This window comes from Camellia sinensis, chromosome 7 (assembly GCF_055761805.1).
Source record: "Camellia sinensis isolate YWXY chromosome 7, ASM5576180v1, whole genome shotgun sequence".
Taxonomy (NCBI): Eukaryota; Viridiplantae; Streptophyta; class Magnoliopsida; order Ericales; family Theaceae; genus Camellia; species Camellia sinensis.
This window is the reverse complement of record NC_138967.1, coordinates 70,566,539-70,593,205: the sequence shown is the minus strand read 5'-3', so window position 1 is coordinate 70,593,205 and position 26,667 is coordinate 70,566,539. Positions and strand designations below refer to the sequence as shown.

Sequence of the window (26,667 nt, the reverse complement as noted above, 5' to 3'; positions counted from 1 at the left end):
TAAAAAAAAAAAAAAGAAAGTGAATGTTGAAGAGTTCATGCATTTCTAGTGGGAAGTAAATCTGTTTATATATATATATATATATGAAGAAGAAGAAGAAGAAGTAAAGAGTCGTTCATGAACCAAACCAATTCAATTTTATAACTTGGGTTGTCTGGCTCAGCTATATTATGATACTTAATTCTGTTATGTTGATGAGAACTCTAACAATATGTACTCTTTGTTAGTTATTTTTGATATTATAAATGTTCTTATTTATATTCAAAACAAAATTTATATATGATATATAATTGGTTGGTTCTATTTATAATTGTTATACTCGCCTAATATAAATTTTCTTTACTACACTTTTTCTTTACAATGAGTACTTATTTAAAAAAAAATTAAATTTAGATGGAATTATAATTTCAATCTAAACCAACCTGAGTTACTTGAGTTGAGTTGGTTCGATTTTCTTGTTTGTCAATTATACATTTTAGTAAAAAAGTCACTATAAATTGTCACATCACTCTCTCTATTTTTTTGCATATTTTTTCGTAAAAAGTCAAAAAGTTACTAAAATAGCATGTTCTCAATAGAGACCTAAATTTGACTATAATTCAAATTAACCTGATGGTAGCTGTGAGATTTGTCTTTAGACAAAAAATAAAGCTACGTTCACATGTCATTTTCAGATACAATTTGACCAAAAGTGCAAGAATTTAATTGTTATAATTGAAAAATGATAAACCAAAAAACATTTGTGTAGAGTCCTTCAAATAAAATGATGCACTTTTTTTCGTGTAAATTATCAATTTTCACATTATTGAATAAAAAAAATTACCTATACCCTCTCTCTAAGAAATCCTAACCGCTCTCTTTATCTGCTCTTTAAGGGGAGAGGGTGGTGATTTTAATCTTCATCTCCCTTCCATTCTTATGCGGTTTCTATCACCATACTAGCCATCGTCCCTCTTGTTTTCATCATTGGCTTGCCATTAAGAAAACTTTCAGATCTAGATTTGAATCTGATATATGATCGAGATCTGATATTAAACGCATTGTTATACATTAGGCGACTAGCTCAGATCCAGAATATTTTAGTTCGTAACATAGAGGCAGGGATTAACGTATCAAAGCTACCAAAGATGAATGAATCATGAAGGTGATCATTATTATTTGTCTGGTGATGATCATTTTATTTTTTTATGTTGCAATAATATCTCTATGTAGAGGTTTTCTCCTTTCATGGAAGTTTTTTTCTCTCTGTGTGGAGGTTTATTTTTCTACCTGTATGAAAACTCATATCCTCCTTGCATGGAGTTTTTTTTTTTGTTATCCCTTTTGAAATTAATTTTGTACTCCAATGCATTTTATTGAACAATTATTGTCGGATGTGTAATATATTAGGCCTTGTGCTTTCTCATAAAAATAAAAATAAAAATTAAAAAAAATCTAAATTATCAATTAGTCTCTAATTTACTCTAATTTTGAATTTGGTATCAAATTTTCATTAAAGCCCTCCAACATCGTGGTTCAATTCATTAACCAATGTATAAAAAATAAAATAAAAAAATCATGTTATATCATGTCTCCTATTTAAGCTAATTTTTTAATTTAAACTAAGAATATCATACAGAGAAAAAACGTAAAAAAACAAAAATTGAATTCAACATATGCATCATCAACAGTCAAAAAAACTTGTCTAGCAAACATTGTTTTGTATAATGGCCCTTTTGTTCGCAAACATCAACCTCTGAGCCTTTTCCTCTTGGAAAATTATTTATGCTTTTAGGGTTAATCATCATTTTATCTTAAAAAAAGCATAAAAAAATAATTACTAAAAACTATTAACATTTTCTCTTTTATAGTTTTACTTTCATTTACATGGTGTGTTTGATAATTTAATTTAACACTTCAAATTAAGCCATTGTTTGGGAAGTTTGGGGCTAAAATAGCCACAAAAAACAAAAGGTGAATTACACAAAAGGTCCCTATAGTTTAGGATTTGTGTCACTTTTGATTTCTAACTTTTTAATTGTGACACATTTGATCCTGAATTTTAAATCTTGTTCCAAATAAGGACAATTGAATATACTATTAATCAATTTCAAGGGTAGAGTTGTCAATTTGATAAAATATAAACTAATTTGCCAAAAATAAATGTCAAAAAATATTTTTAAATTTTTAAAAATTATTTCTACCCATCAATGATAAAGCTATATAAAATTGATAAATCTTTTACACGTTTTTTTTTAAACAAATTAATTTTTATTATATGTTTGGATAATGATCATGTAATAAGTGGTTGTTTTTATTTTCATTAAATTAGTTTCTATTTTTTCAAAAGTCAAATATGGCTACAACTTTAATATCATTATTAAACCAATCCATTAAATCAAAAAATTCAAAACTAAAAACATTTCATATATTAAATATATCGATTACACATTAAAAGCCTAGTAACTACCCATTACATAATTATCATCCAAACACATAATGAAAATTAATTTGGTAAAAACAATAAATAAATGTGTGAAAGATTTATCAATTTTACATAATTTTATCTTTGGTGGGTAGAAATAATTTTTAAAAATTCAAAAATATTTTTTTGACATTTATTTTTGTCAAATTAGTTTATATTTATCCAATTGACGACTTTGCCCTTGAAATTGAGCAATGGTATCTTCAATTGTTCTTATTTGGAACAAAATTCAAAATTTAGGGTCAAATGTGTCACAATTGAAAAGTTAGGGACCAAAGTGACACAAGTTCCAAATTATAGGCACTATTAGTGTAATTCGCCCAAAAACAAAATAGGCTTTTTAGTCTCAACAAGACAAAACATAACATTCAATCCACAAACATTACATTCTTTCTCTCACAAAAAGTCAAAAAAGCCAAAAAAAATCCTTTCCAAACTAGGCTTTTTAACCCTAGGTTAAAATAGCTAATAAGGTCAAAAAGTCAAAAAGCCAACCCACTTCTCAAACCAAGGCTAAACGTATTAAATAAAAATCAATTAAACTCATTTGATAACAACAATTAATATCACTTAAAAATTTATCCCTAGTTTCTCAAACCAAAAAATAATAATAAGTAACTCTTAAAATATAGACTAGAATTTTTATAAAAATAAATAAATAAATAAATACTTGATGTTGAATTTATAACTACTTATGCATACCCATCAACATGCACCGTTATGATCTCATCATTGTCACCGTCACTATCCCCAATAACCATTGTCATCGTCATCATCACCATTACTATCATAATTTCACCGACACCACATTTACCGTTACTACTACAATCACTACCACAATCCTCTACTCCAACACACCATCATTCCACTAGAGTTATTGTCACCACCACCATACCACAATCACCACAACCAATACATTTCCACCTCCATTGCAATCACTATGAGTAATGCTAGGTGTAGAGGGCCGGCCCTGGCCTATGGCCAGTAAGGCCTATGCCTTAGGCCTCAAATTTTTGGCCCACAAATAACACCTCTAAATTTAGTAAAATGTTACAAACTTAGTGTTTTTTTTTTTTTTTTTATGATCAATTTTAAGAGCCCCAAAATATTTTATTGAGTCCTTGTATAGTTTAACCCATATTTAGTTATAAATGTAGTTTGACCCATATTTATTAAAATGAAAATACATAAAATAAAAAATATATATTTGGGTCCAAGAAGAACAATACATACAATATATGGGCTAAGTGTTGTGCTCTTAGTGCTTTCAATTCAATCTCTTTCTCTCTCCCTCTCTCTCTCTCTCTCATGAAGTGATGAAGAAAGAAGGAAGCATGAGCAGACACAACACAGCACTAAGCGAGCGACTCTCTCTCTCTCTCTCATTGTAAGTCCTCTCTCTTGCTATCAAATTTTATTAATAAAGTTGTCCTAATTTTTTTCTACATTCTCTCTTTATCAGTTAGTGGAATAATAAATTTGCCTTAATTTTTTTTTTACCTTCTTTATCTATTAAATTTTAATGGAACAAATAATTGTCCTAATTTTTTTACCTAGGTCTTTATCAGTTTTAATTGAATAATTTTTTCCTAATTTTTTTGCCCTAATTTTGTTTCATTAAATTGTTTTGTTTATAATTTTAATGATTATATGTGCAAGTAAAATTTTGTAGCTACAAATAAATAAAAAAGTTGTTATAATCCATCATTTTATCTATGAATTATTTTTTTTAATGTAAGTGGGCCCCCATTTCTAAAATTTATCTTAGGCCCCTGAATCTCAGAGCCAACCCTGTTGGTATATCTAATCTTTTTATTATTATTTTACTCCCCTCTCACATGGTTGTTAAAACTTACATCATCACATCATGTGAATCCATACTCCATGAGAAAGAAGAAATAAAATATTAAGTAAAAAATTATGAAAAATTACAAATACACCTCCGTAGGTTTGTTTAAAGTATAGATTAGCCCATGTAGTTTGAAAAATTACAAACATTCATTTGTTAAAAAAATTTATTTAACAAAATTAAGTAAAAAAATAAAATTCATAATTACTCTCCTATATAATAATAAAATAACCTAAATTGCTAATTAGAACATATTTCTAACATCATTAAAAACTGTTAATTGATTTGATGATTTATTAATAAAATGGACAATTTGTTATGACATTAAAAATCTCAAGGAAAAAATATAATTTTCAAAATTATAAAGAATAATTTATATTTTAATCAAATCTTATGTGATATATTTATAATTTACCCAAAAAAAATTAAATACACCTAACATTATCCCATCACTACTATTAGCACCATACCCACTGACATCGCTGCAAATAGCGGCAGCGGTACCTCCACAACAACCACAACCTCACCCTCACCACCCTAATATAAAAATTGAAAGAGATAAATTTTAAATTTCATCTTATACATATCAAATAATTTATTTTAATTTAACACTTAAATTTTTATTAAATAATTTTTAATTAAAAAAATTCAACATTTAATTTTCAATATTACATATCATACAACTTATTTCAATTTACCATTTAAATTTTTATCAAAATATCTTTAACATAAAAAATTCAACATTTAATTTTCAATTCTATATTTTATTAGTTTAAACTCCAAAATCAGCCATTTCACGCTCATATTGTCTAAATTAAGATGAAGTATTTGAGCATGATCCATGTTGCACTAAAACGCTTAACATCAAAGATTTTAAATAACTACTTTTACATTTTTATTTTAAATCCATGGTAACAAAACTCTCAAATTCAATCTTTAAAACTACATGTAAACTATTGAAATTTTAACTTGGAATATCCTCATTGAATGGATAGTGCCAAATCCTTTCATTTCAAATCCATAAATCCAAAACACAGCCTAATAGAGATGAAAATCATAAGCAGCACAATCAAATTACTTTCATTGTCTTCCATACTAAGCTACATGATAGTGTTGTTCTGAATATATCATCACCCAGTTTTCCACCATTCAAAAAGTTAATGGAAATTGAACAGCCAAACTATGTATCAAGCTTATATATTCCCCCCAGATTGAAGCCTAGAGGGAGTGATTATATGTAGCAAAGCGCAAAAAACAAAAAACAAAAAAAATCCATTGAAAGAAACTATTTCATGGATTCCCACTCTGATACTACAAAGAATAATTTACTAACATCAAAACTTCAGAAAAATATTTAGCAACTCTTTGCATCGGATGACCTGTATGTGTCTGCGGCAACACTTTCTAGTTCTTGAATCTGATGCTCCTACTGATACCTGCATTAATTCCGGAGGCTTCCCCACCATAAGATCCCATAGGCTTCTTGATGTCCCGCACCTGGCCTTTCCGACGAACCACTGCCTTCTGGTGCTTCAACTGCAGAATTGCAGAGAGAGGGAGGATAAGTCATGCAACCAGGATATTAATGTGATTTGTTCCACTGAGACATCATTAACTATTTTCTATCAAACAAATACCTTGTACTTCTTCCTTGGGTTCTTGATCAGCTTCTTGCGGGCACGAGTCAATCCTCTGTTCTTTTCCATCTGGTCATGTGGGCAGCAAAATTGTCAAGAGTTACAAAGCAAGTATCAAAGGTAAGTATCCAACAAACACGTGTAAATAGGTTGCCCTTACCTGATAAGTGATCTGTCGCTTTCCATCTACCAGGGTTACTTCAGGCATGGATGGGACTGCTGAGGTTCTGCACAAGTAAAACATGTTTCGGAAATTGAATTGATCAGAACTATGACAAAACCAACATGTTTTCAACTTCTACAGGGTTTTGATGTTAAACTGAGTCTCGGTTGAATAAAGCACAGAGAAATGCTGATAGCTTGTAAACATACTAGTAATAATCCACAACGACTGTAGGTTTTTTTTTTTTTTTTTGAACAGGATTATATTGATTAAGAAGGAAAAGTCATTACATCATGAGAAAGGAGAGAACAAAGCTCTAAAGGGGGCGATACAACCCAGTTAACAGGTAAAGACACGTGTGTGAGCCTGAGCAACGACTGTAGTTCATCATGCTAAAATAGCTAATTTGATCAGTTTCAAGCAAATAAGAGACACACCTTCCATACATCCCTGCTTTGGCAGCAAGCTTTGCATCCCGTTGTTGTTTAACTTGTTTGTAAAATTCATCATCTGACTCAGATTCACCACCCTCCTCCTCGTCCTCCTCCTCCACGTCAGTATCTCCATCACTCTCCAGATTGCCAGGCCCATCATCAACATCATCACCAGACTTGATTCCAGCTCCTGCAAGAACCCGGAGCTCAAGTTTCCTTCGCCTTTCTCCAATGTCATCCCGCTGAGGTAAATCATCATCACCAGAAACAACCTGCCAGAAAAAATCAAATGCAAAGGTCTATATTGCAACAAGCAAAGGTAATACATTAATAGCCCAAATCCATCAGCCACGTGAACCTCTAGACATCATTGATACTAAATTTACATACAAACAGTATGTAAATTAGTATACTACTTTGCAGAGAACAATATGCTCATAGGTGAAATTTATGGTAAAACTAACAGGAATAAGAAGTTAATAATTCACGCAGTTAAATTATTCAAGCACCAAGGAGCAGGGCAGCAATTAAAACTCCATTTCTCGAAGACGCTGCTGCTTGGTATCAAATCAACAACATTAAAAAAAATTAAAAAGGTGTGAAATTGAGGGGTAACTAGACATTTAACAGTGTAAAGATGGATAATATTTTGCAATCTTCAAAAATCCTAAATGGCTCACACTAGAAAACAATTGTGAGAAAATTTTATGAAATTTTGACAATGGTCAACCTTTGTGTCAAATTTGACAAGAACTTGTCTTATTTCTCTTATAATGGACTTACAAAGTTATATGACACCTAGGGCTGCAAACAAACCGAGACAAGAACTTGTCTTATTTCTCTTATAATGGACTCACAAAGTTATATGACACCTAGGGCTGCAAACAAACTGAACTATTTGCGAGCTTGGCTCGGCTCATTAAGTAAATGAACGAGCTTGAGCCGGACTTTTAGGCTCGTTGAATAAATGAGCCAAGCTTGAGCTCGAATACGCTCGGCTCATTATCTTTATTTAAATTATAAAATAAATATATTATTTATATATTAAACAAGTAATATAAAATATGTATAAATAATAGCATAAATATATTATTTATACGTTAAAATAATATAAATAACATTTTATTTAAATTTTTTTATTAAATAATATATAAATATATTATTTATATATTTAAATAATTTAATTTTTAATAATAAAAAATTAATTATCGAGCTTCGAGCAGAGCCGAGCTCGATAATTGAGCTCGATAAACAAACGTGCCGAGCTTTGGCTCATTTGTAGCCCTAATGACACCCAAATCTAAAATCAAAAGTTAAAAAGTTCAGAGCATCTCCAGTTGTAAATTGTCAAAATGACTTGCCAAATCCAAATAATGGCAATGCTTCATTACCTAAATGTTTAAATTTGAAAATCTCATTTTTAATTACATAAATAAATGTCATTTACTCTAACCTCGAGGAGTATAACATATGCTACTTAACTTTGAAGTGGAGCACCAACTACTAACTGTAAGTTTAATCAAGCAGCTTGAAATATCAAAGCTCTGGCAACTCTTTGAATACAAGATTGATGCTAACAGTGGCCTGACAACCTAGCCTATCAAAGAATATCTAAAGAAGGAACATTCAAGATTCATACCTTGGGCTTATTCACCCGAGGAGTTACAAGTTGGGATAGTTTACTTGAACGCAGTGAAGTTGCTTGCCCCTTACTCATCCCAGGTGTTCCTCCTTCCAGAGCTGTAGTGTCATCATCAAAATCATCTAACGTCTCCAGTTGTCTGTCCAATTACAAGCTGTATGAGTTAAACCCCAACGTGTTAGAAAAAGAACGTAAAATTGGGTGCATCTAAAGCAGTGTGTTACCCATTCACCAGTCGACGTTTCTGAACCTTATCCCGCTTTGATGCAATGGAGCCAAAAATACCCTTCTGCCTCAACTTCTCTTCTAGGGCAGCTCTTACTTTTAACATTTCCATGCTCTGTGCACCAACTTGATCGTTCTGTCACATTTTATGGACTCAACATTAGTCTATGTGATTTACAAATTACACTGAACAAATTATAGAGCAAGGCCAGTAGTAACTCCAGTGGTGGCTACTGCAACCACTGGTAGCAGTTACAATGATAATAGTAGCAGTACTAGTAGGTGGTGCAGGGTGTGAAAAAGACAGAACAGAACAAAACCACCCGCTCAAGACCGAATGAAATTTTGGTTTTCAGTCTGTTTCTTATTTTGATTTTGAAAATTTCTACACCGATACAAACCCGAACAGACCAATATATTTATTTAAATACTTAATATTTTAATCTTTTGAACATTAGAAGCTAACTGACTAACAATACACGTTTTGCAATAAAACTTAGGAAGGGATGCATTTATAGAACAACTTTCACTATTTTTCTTTATTTATTACCAATGTGGGATTCTACAAGTTTTTATAAAACCCTTTAAAATCTCGTAGCATGCAGTTTGATTCAGTTCTTCAATCAACAAAACTGAAAATTCCAATTCAGTGCTAAATTTTCCCTCATTCCTGACCAAACCGTTTACACCCCTAGGTGGTGGTGGCCAGAGGGGGAGGAGGTGGACCAAGAGAAGAGGAGAGAGATATAAAATGAAGTAAAATTTAATTGCAAAAGTTGTCAAACACTGTTGGACATATGTGACTCACCAGATGCTTGCGTTTTCTTCCTTTGCTCTCATCAACCTTGGAAGAATCCACCTTTACTACCTGAGCTGCTTCACGAAGCTATAATTTGAGGGAGGGAGAAATAGGAGGAGAAAAATACATAGATGTCAACAAAAAGAATAATCCCAGTACAGATAACTAGGAGAAAGATTACTGACATGCAAGTTCAAGTTGCTAACCACCACTGTTGCTTCATGTTTTCCAACTGAAACCGTGTGAGCATTGATGAAAGAATCAGATGCCAATGCAACATCCTCTCCCAGCAACTTCCCCACTTTTTCAGTCTGCTGTTTCTTGCTTAAAACATCCTCAAGTTCAGATGGAAGATTCTCATCAAGTTGTTTTACCTACAAAATGGAAAACTCATCAAAGGAGGCATGGTGCAAGCTTTGGAATAATAAACAGGAAGGAATGCTTTGAAATATGTGCTGACTTGTAATCATGCACAACAGAAAAACAAAAAGGAAGAAGCAGAAGAGGACTCAGCAGGAAGTTCTTGTACAAGCAAGCAGATACAATTTGTCAATTACAACCCAACTCTCTAGTCACATCTTACAACATTATCCTAGTAACAATGTTGTAATGGAAGTTCCCCATTTCTCTCAGCTTATAATATTACGAGGAGAAGACAGGCAATACAGAAAAAGTGCATCAAATCTATTACACTTCGCCACCATGGCAGTACTGAAAATGCGCATGAAATCTATTACACTTTGTTACCCTCCTTTTGTAGCAAACAGACACATCAATAATATGTTGGTACCAAACTTGGGAGTAATATTGTTATCAAATCGCAAATCAAATAGTGAATCGTAAGATTCATTTTTTTTTTAAACGATATATAATTTTATATATTTATATACAAATAAAAATATACAATGTTTAAAATAAAGTAAATTATCAGTATAACTAAATTGTATATATGTATATACATATAAAATAATGTATATCAATATAACTAATTAATCTCTTTTATACATCTTGATACTTTGGCGAAAACGACATTGTTTCATGCATTATATAAACAAAAACAAAAATAGAACTGAATCGCAATGAATCGTAAATTGAATCATACAATTCACTCAATTTTCGATTCAACGGTACAATTTAAATTGTTTTTGTTGAAACTCATATCGAAACGTATGAATCGAATCGTGAATCGCACAATTCTAACAATCATAACACAATCTTTTTTAACTGGAATTGTAAGTCATATGCCTGCAAAATTGAGTACCTTAAACAATTATCCCACTTATATAATTTGAATGAAAAATGGGAAAACAACACCATATTCAGAGTTGCAGCAAGTACAAATAAATACCCACATTCCATTACCATTCAAAGTAATTCCAACACAAAATTTCAAACATAAAAATCATTTTGGCCAGCAAAAATCAAATATTGATTGAAGTACTTTTGGAACATCAAAGCAATATTGTAAGCTAGTAGTCTGCTACTGTAAACTCACCAGTGGCAGTGATGATCATCAGGGAATGATCAACAAGAGAGTTTCTTAAACCCAGGAGGCTGGCTAAAAGAAAATTTCATTGTTCAAAGGAAAAACACAGGCTAGCTAGCATGGTATTGGCAATAAAAATAATTTCATTATTGAATAAGATATTGTGTCATTAGATTTTGTCTAAGCCTGCAAAGAGAAATAGTAACCTTGTCCAATAAAGTCTTAATCTCTACAAGGCGAGCAATGACTGGATGATCACGGACTGGATTCCCTTCAGACTTGAGAAGAAGATAAAAGGTAATAGCTTGGCAATAGGCCAGAAGAAGCAGCTGTTTCACCTCCATATAGTGCATGCCTCCTTTCATTGAGTTTCCCCCTTTTTTAACCTTCACCAAAAAAAAAAACCGCCACGCTGAATATCAAGATATCAATCAGATCAAAGTTGTACACATCTAGATAAAATTCTGCTGTTAGAATTTACCATAAACCTACCACCTCACCTACTCCACTAAACCTAACCCACTACACCACTACCACCTCCACTTCACCTACTCTCCACCTACTCCCAAACACACTCCTATATAATAGGAATCCTTGTAATTGTAATATACACAACACATCAATTAATCAATAAAACAATTATTTCTCTTTATACATTAAATTTCTACATGGTATCAGAGCAAGGTTAAGCAGTTCGTATTTTTCGCTTCACCGGCGGGCGGCAATCTCGCCTTGGCCGCCCGCCGAACCTCAACCTAGTCCGCTAGAATTTTCTACACATACCTTGAAATTTCTTCGAGTCCACCACCTTCACGCCCAACTCCTTCGAGTCGCTGTCCTTGACTCACCCAGTCAACCCATCACCACCAATTGTCTCGTCGGCAAGCTTCCAAGAAGAAGACAGAAAGATGAGATCCAAAACCCAGAAATTGTAAAGCCTTGCTACCAGAATCCACTGTGGTAACTTGCAATGATGCGGTCTTGAGGAGCCTCTCAATGAGTTTTCTGTCTATACGGCTATCATCAACAGCTAAGACATGAAACTGTGCCTCTGTGGGCAATCCCATTGCTCCAATTCAAGATCCAAGAAAACAGGAAGGACATTTCCCATTTCTGATTAGCCAACACTGCGCACTTCCTCTGTTACAAAGGGAAAACACGACCCCATGGTGCTGATGCAAGAGTTAGTGACAACTTGAAGTTCAATTCAGTTGTCCGAGACTGGTGATGACCCGACTCGACACACCCTTATGCCTGCCGAGATTGCTAAATCAAAGAACCAACATTACTTCCCAAATCTGCTAGATCTCCAAGGAGCCCAATGGCAGTTTTCATCACAACATCATCCATGTCTTTCTCCATGTATATGCTATCCAGGAACTGAAGAATATGAGGTGCGTAAGGGACCAACAGTTGAGTTTTAGAAGAATTTTGAAAGCTTTGAAATATTCCAGAATATGCTTCCAATATCCCATTTCTCAGAAGATTGATGTACTCAGTCATCTCATCATCAGCACCTGATGTGTCGGCAGACAACTCTGCAGCACTCTGAAGCATAGGCATGGCATACATCAAGTACTTCTCAAAATTTTCACCTATAGCCAGTGCTATGTCACCAAAGCATGAAAAGATGGGAGGCTTCACAGATCGATGCTCAGATTCTCCAACTTTCTTTTCCTTTCTTTTTCTTTTAATATTTACCCCCACTACCTTTTGTCTTTCAAATAAAGCCACCACCTTACACCACACACTACCAGCGCACATGCTTTCCAATAATATATTATTATTATTATTATTATTAAAAATAAAATAAAATAAAATAAAAAAAACGATTTTATTATTCCACCACTCTTCTTTTCTTTAAACATAACACCCTCTCTCCACTCACTCCTTTTATTATTTTTTATTATGCACACACTCAGACTCCATATGCTCTTTGACCCTTTTTATCCACCCTTACACACACCCACAAATCTATTTTGATTACCCTTCCAAACCAAACACTCTCTCTTTTTTTTATTTGTTCTGATATTCAATGTAAAAAAAAAAAAAAAAAAAAAAAAAACAAAGAAGACGAACTGCACACCAAACTCATTTTATTCATGTCGGGGCTCACCCCGATCACCATTTTACACCACAAAAAAACAAAAAAACAAAAAAACAAAAAAAAAAAAAAAAAAAAAAAACAACCCACACACAACAACCTCATCCACAGGCGGGGTTTTTTTCTTCTCTACTCTGCCGTCGGTCTTTTCTTCTTGCCTCCGTCCTGGGTGGCCCTTGCCGGTGTTGCCTCCGTGTTTCCCACTCCACTGGGCATGATCACTACTCCCTGCTCCTCCACTGCAGCATATGGCGGACCTCCAAAACGGAACATCACGGTGGCCTTCCGCTTCAGTTCCTTATTTTCCGCCTTTAGCACACTTATCTCTGCTCGCGCATCCTTATACATGCGTTGGAGCAGAGCCAGCTGGGAGTTTAACTGTTGCACCTCATTTGTCCTGCTCTGCAGCCGGTGCGACAAGTTTGTGACCGCAGTCATGGTTTCCACACATGACTTCAGAGTATACTGATTTGCCTCAATATCAGTTTGCACCGCCATTTTTTGCTCCACCGACCGCATCGGAAAGTTCAAAGGAGCAAACCCAGAAGTGTTTGGTTGGGGTTCACTGGCCACCGCACCAGTTATTTCTCTTGTGGACTCGTTCAGTTCTGGAAAGAGCGTAAGCAGACCACGGGAAGAGGAGGCCATGTTCTGGGTAGCTGGACGGGAAGAAGAGGCCATGTTATGGTTGCTGAGTGTTTCAGAGATGGGTTGGTTCCAGATTGTTTACAGAGTATTACCAGTGTATCTCTCTCAGCCCACGAAGAGTTTTTCAGAGGTTTCAGACTGGTTTGATTTCCACATGTTCTCTCAGCCTCCGCCTTCATTTATATAGCACATGACGAAGAGGCCGACACGCGCACTGTCGATCACGTGCATCGCCGCGTGTCTGGCGCGCCTTTTGATGGCACGCCTTTTAAAAAAATTGGGCACACCTTTTGAGGGTGCGACTTTTTAAGGGTCCGACAAGACTCTGTAAACTGTCCCGACATAGATTCCGGTTAGTTTCTACAAGGGTCCGACAAGACTCTGTAAACTGTCCCGACATTGATTCCGGTTAGTTTCTACAAGGGTCCAGCAAGACTCCGTAAACTGTCACAACATTGTCTGCTACAACGGTCCGACATGACCCCATAAACTGTCTTCTACATCGGTCTGACACCGCCATCCAGTGTCCTCTACATGACACCACCATACAGTGTCCTCTACAACGTTATGACACCCCCATACAGTGTCCTCTACAACGTTATGACACCACCATACAGTGTCTTCTACAACGTTATGACACCACCATCCAGTGTCTTCACCAATGGTCTGACACGACCATACAGTGTCTCCTATCCTCTTTTATTTTTTGTGTATTTTCTTGTTTTGTTCCTCTCTTCAAACTCAAGTTGGTTAGTTTCTATCCTCCTTGAGTTTGCGGGGGGCTGTTAGAATTTACCATAAACCTACCACCACTACCACCTCACCTACTCCACTAAACCTAACCCACTACACCACTACCACCTCCACTTCACCTACTCTCCACCTACTCCCAAACACACTCCTATATAATAGGAATCCTTGTAATTGTAATATACACAACACATCAATTAATCAATAAAACAATTATTTCTCTTTATACATTAAATTTCTACAAATTCCATCTCCAAAACTGCAAGAAGAAAAAAGAGTGTCATCATCATCTGCAGAGAGATGCTGTATCCCTCCTTGTCAGATAGTTAACATTGTGAAAATTGAAATAATCCTCATGAGTCAAATGTCAACTCAAGCAGAAATTATGTGATCCATGTAACACCCCAAAATAATACCAAGTATCATAACCATATCCATATTCATATTTGAATGCCCTAAGTCAAACCAGTTGCCTCGTTGCATGAAATGCCTAAATTGAAGCTTAGAAATGGTATAGTTGGGAAGTATTATACGAGAGAATTTCTTTGTTAATTGTCAAGAGTTAGGGATCAACCTTCTTTTAACTTAGAGAACAAGTATGTACAACACCTTGCATGTCCTTGTTTAATTGCCTTGCATTGCACTAGTAATTGTGATATGAATGCTTAGATGAAAACTTAGGAAATGCATGCTCTAGTTAGAGGACTTTTAGAGGTGGACCTCCTTAAATTGTATTAAGAGTTAGGGGATGGTTTTAGCTAGAATTTGAAATGCTATAAGGTGTTCTAATTCCTAATCAAGGTGCTTAATAGCTTTTGTCTAATGTGCTAAGTATTCCCATAATGTACCAAAACTTAATCAAGATTAATGGTATTTAAGTAAGATTAATTAGACCTAAGTAGGATTAATTAAGTTAATGAAGATTAAAGGCAAGCCTTCATTAATTAGAGCTAAACTTCATTAACTAAGCTAAGGAGATTAAGAAGATGGTGAAGCATGCACCTAGATGAGGCGTGCACACACCTCTCTTAGTTTGTACACCTCCTACTTGGAGGGATAAGGCAAGCCACAAGAGAGACAAGTGTCACTCCTAAAATATAAAACTACGAAATGAACTCTAAAAAGAGAAAATTTGATGTAGCAAAGAAGCAAGAAGAGAGGAGAAAAGAAAGAAGAAAAGAGAAAGAAGAGAATGCCAAAAGAGAGTCGTAGTTCTTGACTTGGAAACTTTTCTAGCCCAATTTAAAGTAAGTTTTCTAGCTATAATTCACATTACAATTTTCATAACTAGAAAAACATAAGTTAAGATTGATTTTAAAGATTTAAATGAAGGAATGATGAAAGGCTAAAAGGGAACTAGGTTAAGGAATAATTGGTGCAAATCCATGTTTTTGGAAGAGAAAAAGTGATTGAGAAGGAGAGAGGAGAGAGAAAAAATGATTGATTCATGTGTAAGAGAGAGTAATTTTGGAAAAAAATTTCAAAAAATTTGAACCAAACAAAATTTTGAAAATTTTTCTCAATTGTATCTTAAGATACAAACCAAATCAGCCCTTCATGTTTTCAATACTTGGAATGAAGAAAATTGGTTTTGCACAAAGTCGAAATTCGAACCAGCAGCAGGTGGAGTCGCCTACAATAATCCGCATGTGCAGTAGGAGGCCACTGCACATGCTGCAGGGACCCTGCACGTGAGGCACAAGGCACAAGGCACAATGCGGGCTGCAGCAATCCGCATGTGCTGCTCAAACTGGGTTGGCCTATTTTGTTCTTCTTTTGCTTTAACTCATCGGGCATTGAATTAAACACATGGAACTTGGATCAACACTTCGGAAAGACTTTAATTTGTACCCTAAAACCTATAACTAAGGAAAAAAAGGCTAAATTTGGAAGAACACTTCGACTTATTCACAAATTATTTAGGATTTGAACTAGCTAGAATATTATTCAAAGAAAGTTGTTCTTGTACTTGTGTAGGTGATAAGCTTGAGGATCACTCCATTCCTAAGAGCCATTGGTGAACAGTATTATCTCGAAAAATGCTTGGGATCTCTAATTAGAGGTGCCACTAGTGATGTGGCAGTGGGTCCCACCCACTGCCACTGTCAGTGCTGTGTCTGTTTTTTTTTTTTTTTTTTTTTTTTCCCACCTCATTAGAGGTGTGTTTAGAGCCTCTAAATTAGAGGTCTCTAGCATCACTGTATTATCTCATAGTTGTGTTCAAGCTCATATTTTAGAAATCAAATAATGCTATGTTTTGGTATACATTGAAATATCTTGTTATGAATGGATATCCTATGTTTATGTATCAAATGTATAAAGATGGCATCCTCAAATTGGTCCTAGCTACCAGGGGACCATAAGAATGCTAGTCACGTGATGAGAGAGATCTCACTTGCCACTTGAGGGTGGGTTCGTCTAATTGATTTGCAGTCCAATTATTCCTTTATCTTGTCTTGTCTTGTTCTGATGAATGTACATTATCATAGGTTGAAAATGAAAGCTTATGGCTAAGATATGATTTAGAAATACAAGTTCTTGATAAAATACTCCTGAATTGAATAAAGCTTTTAATGTGATATATTACTGTTTTGGATAAGTTACTGATATACATTCATCTTACCACTTTGTCATAGTCTATGTCACCTACAACATGGATCATTCCGGTATGTGGAACGGGAATGGGAATGCAATACGCCATATACGATAGGAGTAAGCTTGTATAGTTTATAGTATAAGAATTGAAGATACTTTTAGTTTAGAGGAAAAAATTTAACAATTAGACACCTAATAAAATGCAGGTTTTTTTTCCAAATTAATCATGTGGCAACACATTTTTTATGAACATTATGACTCATTTTTATGTTTTGTCATGTTAAAATTTCACTCACCTTAGATTTTAGTTCATTATTGATTTTTTTTTTACTGCTAAAGAAACCCTAAGGAAATATATTCGAACAAACTTTTGAGATTGTTTTGGATCGCCAAATTTACCATTTTGGAATAAAAGTGTACAATGTTTCAACGCGTGCGTTTTGGATCGTAATTCACTAGGGTATCAAGTTTTATGGTAACACTAGTCATAATACTATTAACTGAGCTTTGGCTCACCCGTCTCCCAAATATGTATGAAGGTGAAGATGTGATATGAAGAGTTTGCGTTTTGAATGTTTTGAGAAGTTGTACTCAGCTTTGAAAGAAATGTCCTTTTTGAGAGGTTGTACTCCTCAGATCGTTAAGAGACGTAATTAAAAATGCTAAATGTTTCATTTCATATACTTGCGCACTTGCTCTGAATGGATGTTTCGAATGGACTAAATCAAAGAACTTAATGGCTTAAGCTACTTAAAACTAATTTTACCCCAATTGTCATAGGAATACTGCATGTCTTGTCTAGCTAGGCCTTTGGTAGTCAATAACTACTAGCTGGACACAATACTAGCACAGTTTGGGATGGGATGGGGTCGTGACAATGTAAATCTCTTTTTCAATAGACAAGTTCCATGTGGAGAGATTATCAACCATCATACAGCACATGCCATTCTAAGTTATCCTTCAGATACAGGTCAATGTAACATGAGATGACTTCAACTTGATTGCAAGTGCTGCAAAGGAGAAGTATACCTTGCTTAGAAGTGGATTTACTTTGTTTTCAAGCTCATCAAGGGCATCACTCAGCTCGGACAGCAAACCAACTAATTCTGGAGCAGAACTGCAGGACAAAGTAAATTGGATGGCAGTTTAAAAAAATGAAGCATAACATGAAGTGCATAATTGTTACTGAAAATCAAAATTAGAATAATAGAAAAGGGGTCTTTTCTATTTGCATCATTTTTTTAATTTTTTTGGAGAAATTACCAACAAAAAAGAAAAACCCACGGTTTGACCCTTGTAACAAAATAAACCCTAAATTTTTAACTTTGTCTATTTAAATGCTAAACTTTTGATTTGCTTCCAATCTAAACTATCTGCCTATTTTCGTTAAGTAAAACTGACAGAAAAAAGTGTTTTCTTTTTTTGGTAACTTACAATTTTATTTCACAAGAAAAAACACAATTACAACCCTAAAAAGACAAACACAAGATCAAAGGCAAAACCTAAATCAAATCAAACTTCAAAACAAAAGAAGACAATAGAATCTGAAAACTACAGAAACAGACCTACATTACTGTAACAAAGAGGAAGGCAGTCCCCAATCCAGGCAAACATGCCAATTATGAGAAGAATTCTTAACTCTCCTAAGCGAACAAGCTCTAGCTCTAATGTCCTTTACCATTTCAGCCACAATCACTTCCTGAGATCTAAAATTCTGAGCAAAAGTTTTCCCATTTCTTTCCAGACAGATTTGATAGAGAGTACAAGCAAAAGAAAGCTTGAATGAAGTGCAGCTCAAAGTCCTATTATTGCAAAAAGAAATTGCCCAATGAAGCTCACCAGACCAACCCAAAGGAATTCTGTCAATATGGTTCAGACTAAGCATTTTTTTCACATAAGCACATAAGAAGAACAAGTGTTCATGGGTTTCTTCTTCATTCCTGCACAGACTACAAAGAGGATTCACCTGCATACCCCATTTAAATAATCTGTCTTCAGTTGCTAACCTCTGCAAGCAAATTAGCCAATGAATAAAAGCCCATTTAGGGACATGTCCCAGAAACCAAACAACTTGATAGCATGAAACACTTGCTTTAATTGGTCTAAGAGCTTCACAATCAGATTTATAGGAATATGTACCATTGTCTGAAGGCAGCTAAATCGCTTCATCCAACCTAGCAATATTAGGAAGGAAAGTAGATGGAGTAAAGTAACCACCTGCCGAATAACTCTGTTCCTTAATCTAGGCCAATGCCAATCATTATTTACTATAATATCAGAGGCTCATGCATAAAGAGCTCTACCAATATTTTGCACTATTCTACTTCCAAATTGCTGATAAAGAGGCTCAATAGGGTGCCAATTGTCAAGCCATAAAAAGGTTGATCTGCCATTACCTATTTTATGCTGAATAAGAGGTTGCCCAAGCTCTTTGAGTTTGAAAATCTTTCTCATAGTCCAAGAGGAATCATTTAGTACAGCAATAAATCAAAAGCAATGGTCCTTTATAATATAAGTAAGGATCCATTTAACCCAACGGGAGTCAGCTTTCATGCTTATTGCCCCTAAGTGTTGAAGCATATTAGCCTTACTCCAAACTTTCAAGGATCTAAAACCAAGACCTCCTTGCTTAGGAACACAAATGTACTCCCATTTTACATTTGCCCCTGTTTGCTTGAGCTCAGATCCAGTCCATAAAAAAGCTCTAATTATACTTTCAACTTCCTTTAGAATTCTCTGAGGTAAAATAAAGAGTGAACTCCACAAAATCTGAATGCTAAACAGTATTGCCTGAACAAGTTACATTCTCACTCCATAACACGAGATTATTAGCCCAAGAGTGAATTCTAGGTTATATTCTATCTTTCAATTGAAGACAATCCTCATACCTCAACCTTGTGGAAATAAGTGGTACACTCAAATATCAAACAGGTAATTGACCCTCAGGAACTGGTAAAATAGGGAGCAACTCATTCTTTACTCAGAAGAAACCCCAGCAAAAAACGACTGCACTCGTGTGGAGATTTTGTTGAAGCCCTGACCATAGATGGAACTGGTGTCAAGTGTCCTTAATTATTCTGAAAGACTGTTTATCAGCTCCACAAAGCACAAAAAGGTCATTTGCAAAAGCTAGATGACTAATATTCAGCATCTAGCACTTGGGATGAAATGTGAATTGTCCATGACTCAAATTATAGTTGAAAATAGCAAACAGGCCTTCCATAACCAAAAAGGAAAAGATAAGGGAAAATAGGATCCCCTTGCCTTAAGCCTTTCCCTCCCTTGAAATAGCCTTCCACAATTGAGTAATCCAATTAAGGAATTTACCAGGAAACTCCATAGCAGCCATAAGCTTGAACAAGAAATCCCAATTAACGGAATCATAAGCATTCATAATATCTATCTAGATAGCACATCTAGCAGGGGGCTCATTTCTATGATAATTTCTAATCAATTCTTGCATCATAGGAATATTATCAGCAATGGACCTACCTTTCACAAATGCAGACTGAGTTGGGCTGATTAGATTGCCAAGAACATTTTGTAATCTACTGACCAACGGCTTAGAAATACATTTATAGGGCACATTGCAACAAGAAATAGGCATGAAATCTCTCATTGTGTTAGGACAAGGAAAAAGGGTATTTTAGTAATTAAACTCAATGAAAAATGGTATTTTTAGACATTTTATATAAACCTATATTGAGTTATTGACTAAAATATCATTTTTCCATTGGTTTTACTTAACGGAAATAGGCTAATGGTTTAGATTGAAAACAAATCAAAAGATTAGTGTTTAAATTGATAAAATTAAAAACCCAAGGTTTATTTTGTTACAAGGGTCAAATTCTAGGATTTTTTTTTTTAATTTCCCCCTTTTTTTTGGAAGGAGTTTGATTTGAAATTAGTATATATATATATAAAGCCGTTGAGAATCCAAAACTGCACAATTGTGCCTATATTGAAGAAAGACATTATCCTGACAAAATTACACTCAACCGTTGAATGTAGCTTGTCACACATTCATTGTTTGACTCCTAAGATGCAGACTTTAAGCCTCGTGCTTGACCAATTTGAAAACTAGGACTGTCTTTCACAGCCTTACCAAATAATGAGGGTTATTTTACACTTTACAGAAAGTTTTTGACATGTAGTAGAGACTAGAGAGGCTCATAATGAATGTAGGAGCTCTACAGACAAAGGAGACAGATGGAAGATCTAGGTATTAACAACCAACACAAATAATGTATTCAGATGCAAGATTCGGATTTTAAATTTGCAGCTCCTATCTTGTCACTTTACGATTGCTAAAGAAATCTAATTCCTCCAATAACTTCTGAGATAGCAATGTCGAATCCCTCAAATCAAATAACTTTTTTCTCTTCCAACTTTTTTCTTTTTAAGTTTTGATGGCACTATTACTTACGGAGGCCTAGAAATGCTAGCAATGCATTGAAAAAATCCAATAGATTTGTCTATGATCGTGGTCCAACCTTTCAAATTCCTGGCTTCCTTCTACAGAAATGTGATCTTTTGTACCAAGAAAACAAATCTTATCTTTTATTGGGTATCAACACATAGCTTGTTTCCTAGCTTTCTTCTACAGAAAAGTTATCTTTTGTACCAAGAAAACAAATCTTATCTCAAACACGTTTTATTGGGTATCAACACAGTTTGTTTTCCTTTTGGTGTTAGGTGATTTGGGTTTGTTCCTTCTATCTGGGAGTGCCTCGAGATATAATATGGTGGGTGTTAGAGAAGAAAAGGGTGACTAAATGTTACATTGATATGATTAGGGATATGTATGAAGGTGTGGTGACCATTATTAGATCGCCTGCTGGAGAGACAAGTGAATTTCCAATTATTGTAGGGTTACACCAAGGATCAACTTTAAGTCCTTATCTTTTTACTTTAGTTATGAATGAGTTGACAAAAAATATTCAGGACAATGTGCCATAGTGTATGTTTTTTGCAGATGATATCGTGTTAGTAGATGAGACTAGAGGAGTTAACACCAAGTTGGAAACTTGGAGAAAAACACTTAAATTTAAAAGATTTAGGATAAGCAGAACTAAGACAGAGTACATGAAGTGTAATTTTAGTAACAGTAACAATGGAAGTAGAGGAGAAGTAAATATTAAGAATCAATAACTACCTAAAAGTGAACATTTTCGTTATTTATGATCAATTATCACAACGGCTGGGGAGATTAGAGCGGATGCGGTCCATAGAATTAAGGCAGGATAGCTCAAGTGGAGGAGTGCATCTGCAGTACTATGCGATAAACGAGTATCCACTAGACTAAAAGGGAAGTTCTATAGAACGGCTATTAGACCAACAATGTTGTAGGAGACGGAATGTCAGGCAACTAAGAAGCATGTAGATAAGATGAGTGTTGCTGAGATGAGGATGCTAAGGTGGATGTGTGGCAAGACTAGAAAATACATAGTTAGAAATGAGTATATTCAAGAATGGGTAGGAGTAGTAGATTTCTTTAGCAATCGTAAAGTGACAAGATAGGAGCTGCAAATTTAAAATCCGAATCTTGCATCTGAATACATTATTTGTGTTGGTTGTTAATACCTAGATCTTCCATCTGTCTCCTTTGTCTGTAGAGCTCTACATTCATTATGAGCCTCTCAACTTGATATGAGCCTCTCATCTTGCATCTGAATACATTATTTGTGTTGGTTGTTAACTTCTGAGATAGCAATGTCAATCTATTCTCTCTCAACTTGAGATAGAAGATAAGTTGAGAGAGAATAGATTGAGATGGTTTGGTCATATACAATAGAGACCAACAAAGACAGTAGTAAAAAAATGCGATACAATGACAGTAAATGGAATTGTTAGAAAAATGGGCAGACCTAGATTGACGTGGACTAGTATAGTAAATAGAAATATGAATCTCTTTAATTTGACTAACGAAATGGCATTGGATAGAGTTGAGTGGAGAAGAAGAATTCATATAGCCAACCCCATTTGATGGAACTTAAGGCTTGGTTTTGATTTAGTTTGGTAATTGTTGTGCACCATAGTTTTGACAGGAATATGATAGTAACTCTCTCTAACTCAACAAGATTTTGCACTCCTCCACTAGCACATAAGTTCATTTACCTAAACACTAGCAAATGTGTAAGAAAAAGTTTAAAAAATAAATAAATAAATAAAAAATCACCTATATACAACATCCATTTGCTCTTCTTTTGACAAAGCATTCAGGTCTTTCTTCACTTCCTCATAAGCTGCACCAGGGTCATCACGAGCTTCTTTGTCTGCTAAAGTTTTTGATGGCACTTTCCCTTTAACCAGAATTTCCTACAATAGTGGAAAATATGGTCATGATTAACATTATTCCTAGAAATTCCAGTTCATAATCCCATTGGACTGATGCTTCCCAGTTCTAGATTTAAGTTCATAAGCATGGACGAAAGAATAAGGGCATCACATGCAGGCATCAATAAAACAAGGTGATGAGAAAACCCACCTCCAATGTTGGCCCTCCATCACTCTCATCTTGACTAACATCTTCAACGCCGAAGTCTTCCATCGATAAAGATTTCACTTTTTCCTTCTGCAATCTTAAAACCTCTGCCTCCTCCTCAACAAGAAGCTCATCGCTTGATTGCAGCTTTAAAATATCCACACAAAAAATAAAAATAAAAACACCATATTGTTAAGTTCATTGCAAAATTTAGTTCACGTCACAACATCAAAAGCAACTACAGATAATTTTAGGTGCATTTAACCATGAAAATTTAGCTTGTTAAGAAGATAATGACCAATGACTGTTTGTGTCATGCATTAAATATATGGAAGGAGAACAGGAGCATTGCCTTTACCATCTAAATTCTCACCTCATAGTCGACATTATCTCCATCATGATATATGTTCTTCCTTCTACCCCATGTAGACCTTTTTTCTTCCTCATCTTCAGCATCATCAAGCATTTCATCCTCAACCCCACCATCCTTAGCCCGGAAATATTTTTGTTGCCTTGCAACTGGAGATCAATAACAATAGACTCATTAGCTGAAATCAAAAGCTTTGTCAGAGGTGAACTGGAAACTGAAAAAACCACCAGTTTAGAGATCAACAAAAATGTAAATAAATAGTACAAAAATGTTTACTTGATCAAATAATGAAGCTAAGAACTAAAAATTGAAAAACTCTATTCATACATAAAATTCATACAAATAAACCTTACAAGAATGATGTGGCAATGCCATTATCGTAAATAAACTCATCTTCAATGGTGCTTTGTTTTGAAGGGAAAGGTCCACAATGAGCCACCTCATTATGTATGGATTTTTTGTTTGTATAGCATTACTCATAAAAAAATTCTCAGAGTTCTCACTATAAATCATTTGCAGCAATTTTGAACTAACTTCAACTTCTTGTTGAAACGCAATGCCATTTTGCTTGCATAGCTCCTAAGAAAATCAAAAATTATAACTTGCATACTTTTTCATGAAATTGCAATTGGGAAAAGCAAGAGTGCTATCTTGTTTTCCAAAAATTTGTTGCTCTCTCATGTTCAAATCCACTCCTAAAATTAAGGCCATAATTTTTCCTTGGCTCATAAAAGAAATGACGTGGAACATCACAATCATCAAAACTAAAGTCTGCAAACTTTTTCATGTTCACTTCAATAAGAACCACCATTATTTTAGCTAGAAAAGTCTCTTAGCAAGATGATTCAACCTTTGCATTACATAACAGCATTCACAGACATTCTACAAAAAAAACTCTGAACTTATATGTTCCATACCTACATTCAAGTGCATTGTAAAACAAACAATTTTACTTGTATATTTCATAATACCATTCTTGATATTCTAGAACAGTTCGACTTATATATTGCACAACAGCATTCAAGGATATCGCACAACACACAAACAACAAAATCCAACAAGTGCTTGAGGTATATTCCTTACTTTTTGCAACAAGGCCAGTATCATCATCGATGTTTTCATATTCGTCTTCATCGCCATCATCAGCATCCTATATGCAGAAACACATGAAAGAAAATATTTTCTAACCATCAGTAGTTCAACTACATAAACAAACAACTTCCAACACAAATTCAAAAGTTTGAACTTTGTTTACAACGAGACAATAGTTACTTCAAACAAAACCAAAAAAAAAGGACAAACATTATATATTCTTTGAAATACCATACTAAAAATCAACTATTACAAAAAAAGAGAAAGAGAGATGACTATATAGGGCACCTTAAAATCAAATACAGGGTGTTCATCATCTTCGTCCGATTCACCCGAATTGTCATTTATGTCTAGTGGAACAATATCTCTCTGCTTGTGAACTATAACCACAAAACCCATAATTAAAATATGTTTTCCAGTTGTTTTCTATAAATCAATATACAAAACAAACATTAGATAGATTTTGGTCAATTTTCTTGGCAACCAAACAGAGTCTGAAGGGAATTACAGGTATCGATTTCATCGTCCACGTCGTCGGCGGAGGGGGCATGGTGGTAGACGGTGGCTCTTTTCTTAGGGTATTTGTTGTCACTTTTTCGACCCTTCCCTCCTTTTCCCATCACGAACTGGAGTAATGGACTGTGCGGAGGCTATCACTGGAGAGAGAGAGAGAGAGAGAGAGAGAGAGAGAGGAGGGAATGATGAAAGTGTGAACCCTAATTTGGGAAACGTTTATATAGGGAAAAATCAAACCGGACGGTTGTGCTAATAGAAAACGGGTTTCGTCTTTTTTACAGTTTGAACGTCCGGTTCAAATGGTTTTGTACATATACACCCAGCGGCTTGTTTAGTTCTAATTTTTTAACACAGTTTTTTAAAATTGAATTTTTTATTTTTTCAGTGAATTTTTTTAATAATTTAAATAATTTTTTTATTTTTTAAATGTATTTCACTTACATATACTTAAAAAATTAAAATATTTATATATACAAAAATATGAAAATATATGAAATTTTTATTTTTCATATTTAGTTAATTTTTTGAAAGAAAATTTATATATATTATACATTTTAAGTAGATTTATATTAGTTATATCTAAAAATTAAAAAAATTGTCAAAAAGTTCAAAAGTTTCAATTTTCAAAAAATATTTTTCAACCAAACAAGTGACTGGTTTTTGTTTAATAACAATTTTTTATCTTGACAGGGTTAAAAGGCTAGTCACCGATCAACTCCTTTTCTTTTCTTTTTTGAAAAATTATAAAAAAATAAATCCTATAGTTTAAAGGACCCTTATAACAAATTAAATTTTGATTTTTTTAATTTTGTCAATTTAAATCTTAAATTTTTTATTTATTTCCAATTTAAACCAACTTTGTATTTCATTAAGTAAAATTGACGAAAAAAATATCAAAAATATAATTTTTCATTGAATTTAATGACTAAAATATTATTTTTCTATTAGTTTTACTTAATGAGAATATACAAATGGTTTAGATCGAAAACTCAAATTTTATTTTATTATAATGCTCAAACTTTAGAGTTTTTTTTTGTGTGTGTGTAATTGTCCCCCTTTTTTAGGAATTAACTATTTTAATTAGTTTTTAAATTTTTACAAAAACAAAATATGTAAAAAAATTGTCACGACCCAAACCTACTCCTAAAAGTTTAGGCCATGACCGGCCTGTACTTAGGCCTCAAAATGAAAATTCAAAAGAAGGGGCCTAAAGCGGAAGCAAAAATCGCATAACAGGACGTCCACTGAGCAATGCTTATATGCCAGGATTCTAAACCATCATATCGCATATAGAAAGTTCAAGTACATGGACCATATATACACAAGTCCAAGTCATGTAGTCATATATAAAGAGTAAACAATCCAACATTTTCATAATAACAAAGTGTAGCCACCAAAAGCTTAACAAA

The 26,667-nt window shown here is 34.2% G+C and overlaps 1 protein-coding gene across 2 annotated transcripts; it reads right to left on the bottom strand.

The window, feature by feature from the left end:
* Positions 1-5,370: 5,370 nt before the first annotated feature.
* Positions 5,371-25,480, bottom strand: EMB2777 (Sas10/U3 ribonucleoprotein (Utp) family protein). Of its 2 annotated transcripts, none has more exons than XM_028264872.2 (16): positions 25,251-25,480; positions 25,031-25,122; positions 24,734-24,800; positions 23,654-23,799; positions 23,284-23,427; positions 22,975-23,114; positions 17,826-17,913; positions 10,906-11,085; positions 9,420-9,587; positions 9,223-9,300; positions 8,414-8,550; positions 8,187-8,328; positions 6,551-6,819; positions 6,111-6,177; positions 5,951-6,019; positions 5,371-5,849 (listed from the first exon to the last, which is right to left on the bottom strand). In XM_028264872.2, exons 1-16 carry the CDS (start codon positions 25,360-25,362, stop codon positions 5,718-5,720), a joined length of 2,031 nt encoding a protein of 676 aa, XP_028120673.2. In that variant the 5' UTR covers positions 25,363-25,480; the 3' UTR covers positions 5,371-5,717. The 2 variants fall into 2 exon arrangements, with proteins under 2 accessions (XP_028120673.2, XP_028120672.2); XM_028264871.2 differs by having other exon boundaries at positions 9,399-9,587; positions 25,251-25,450.
* Between the last annotated feature and the right edge of the window lie 1,187 nt (positions 25,481-26,667).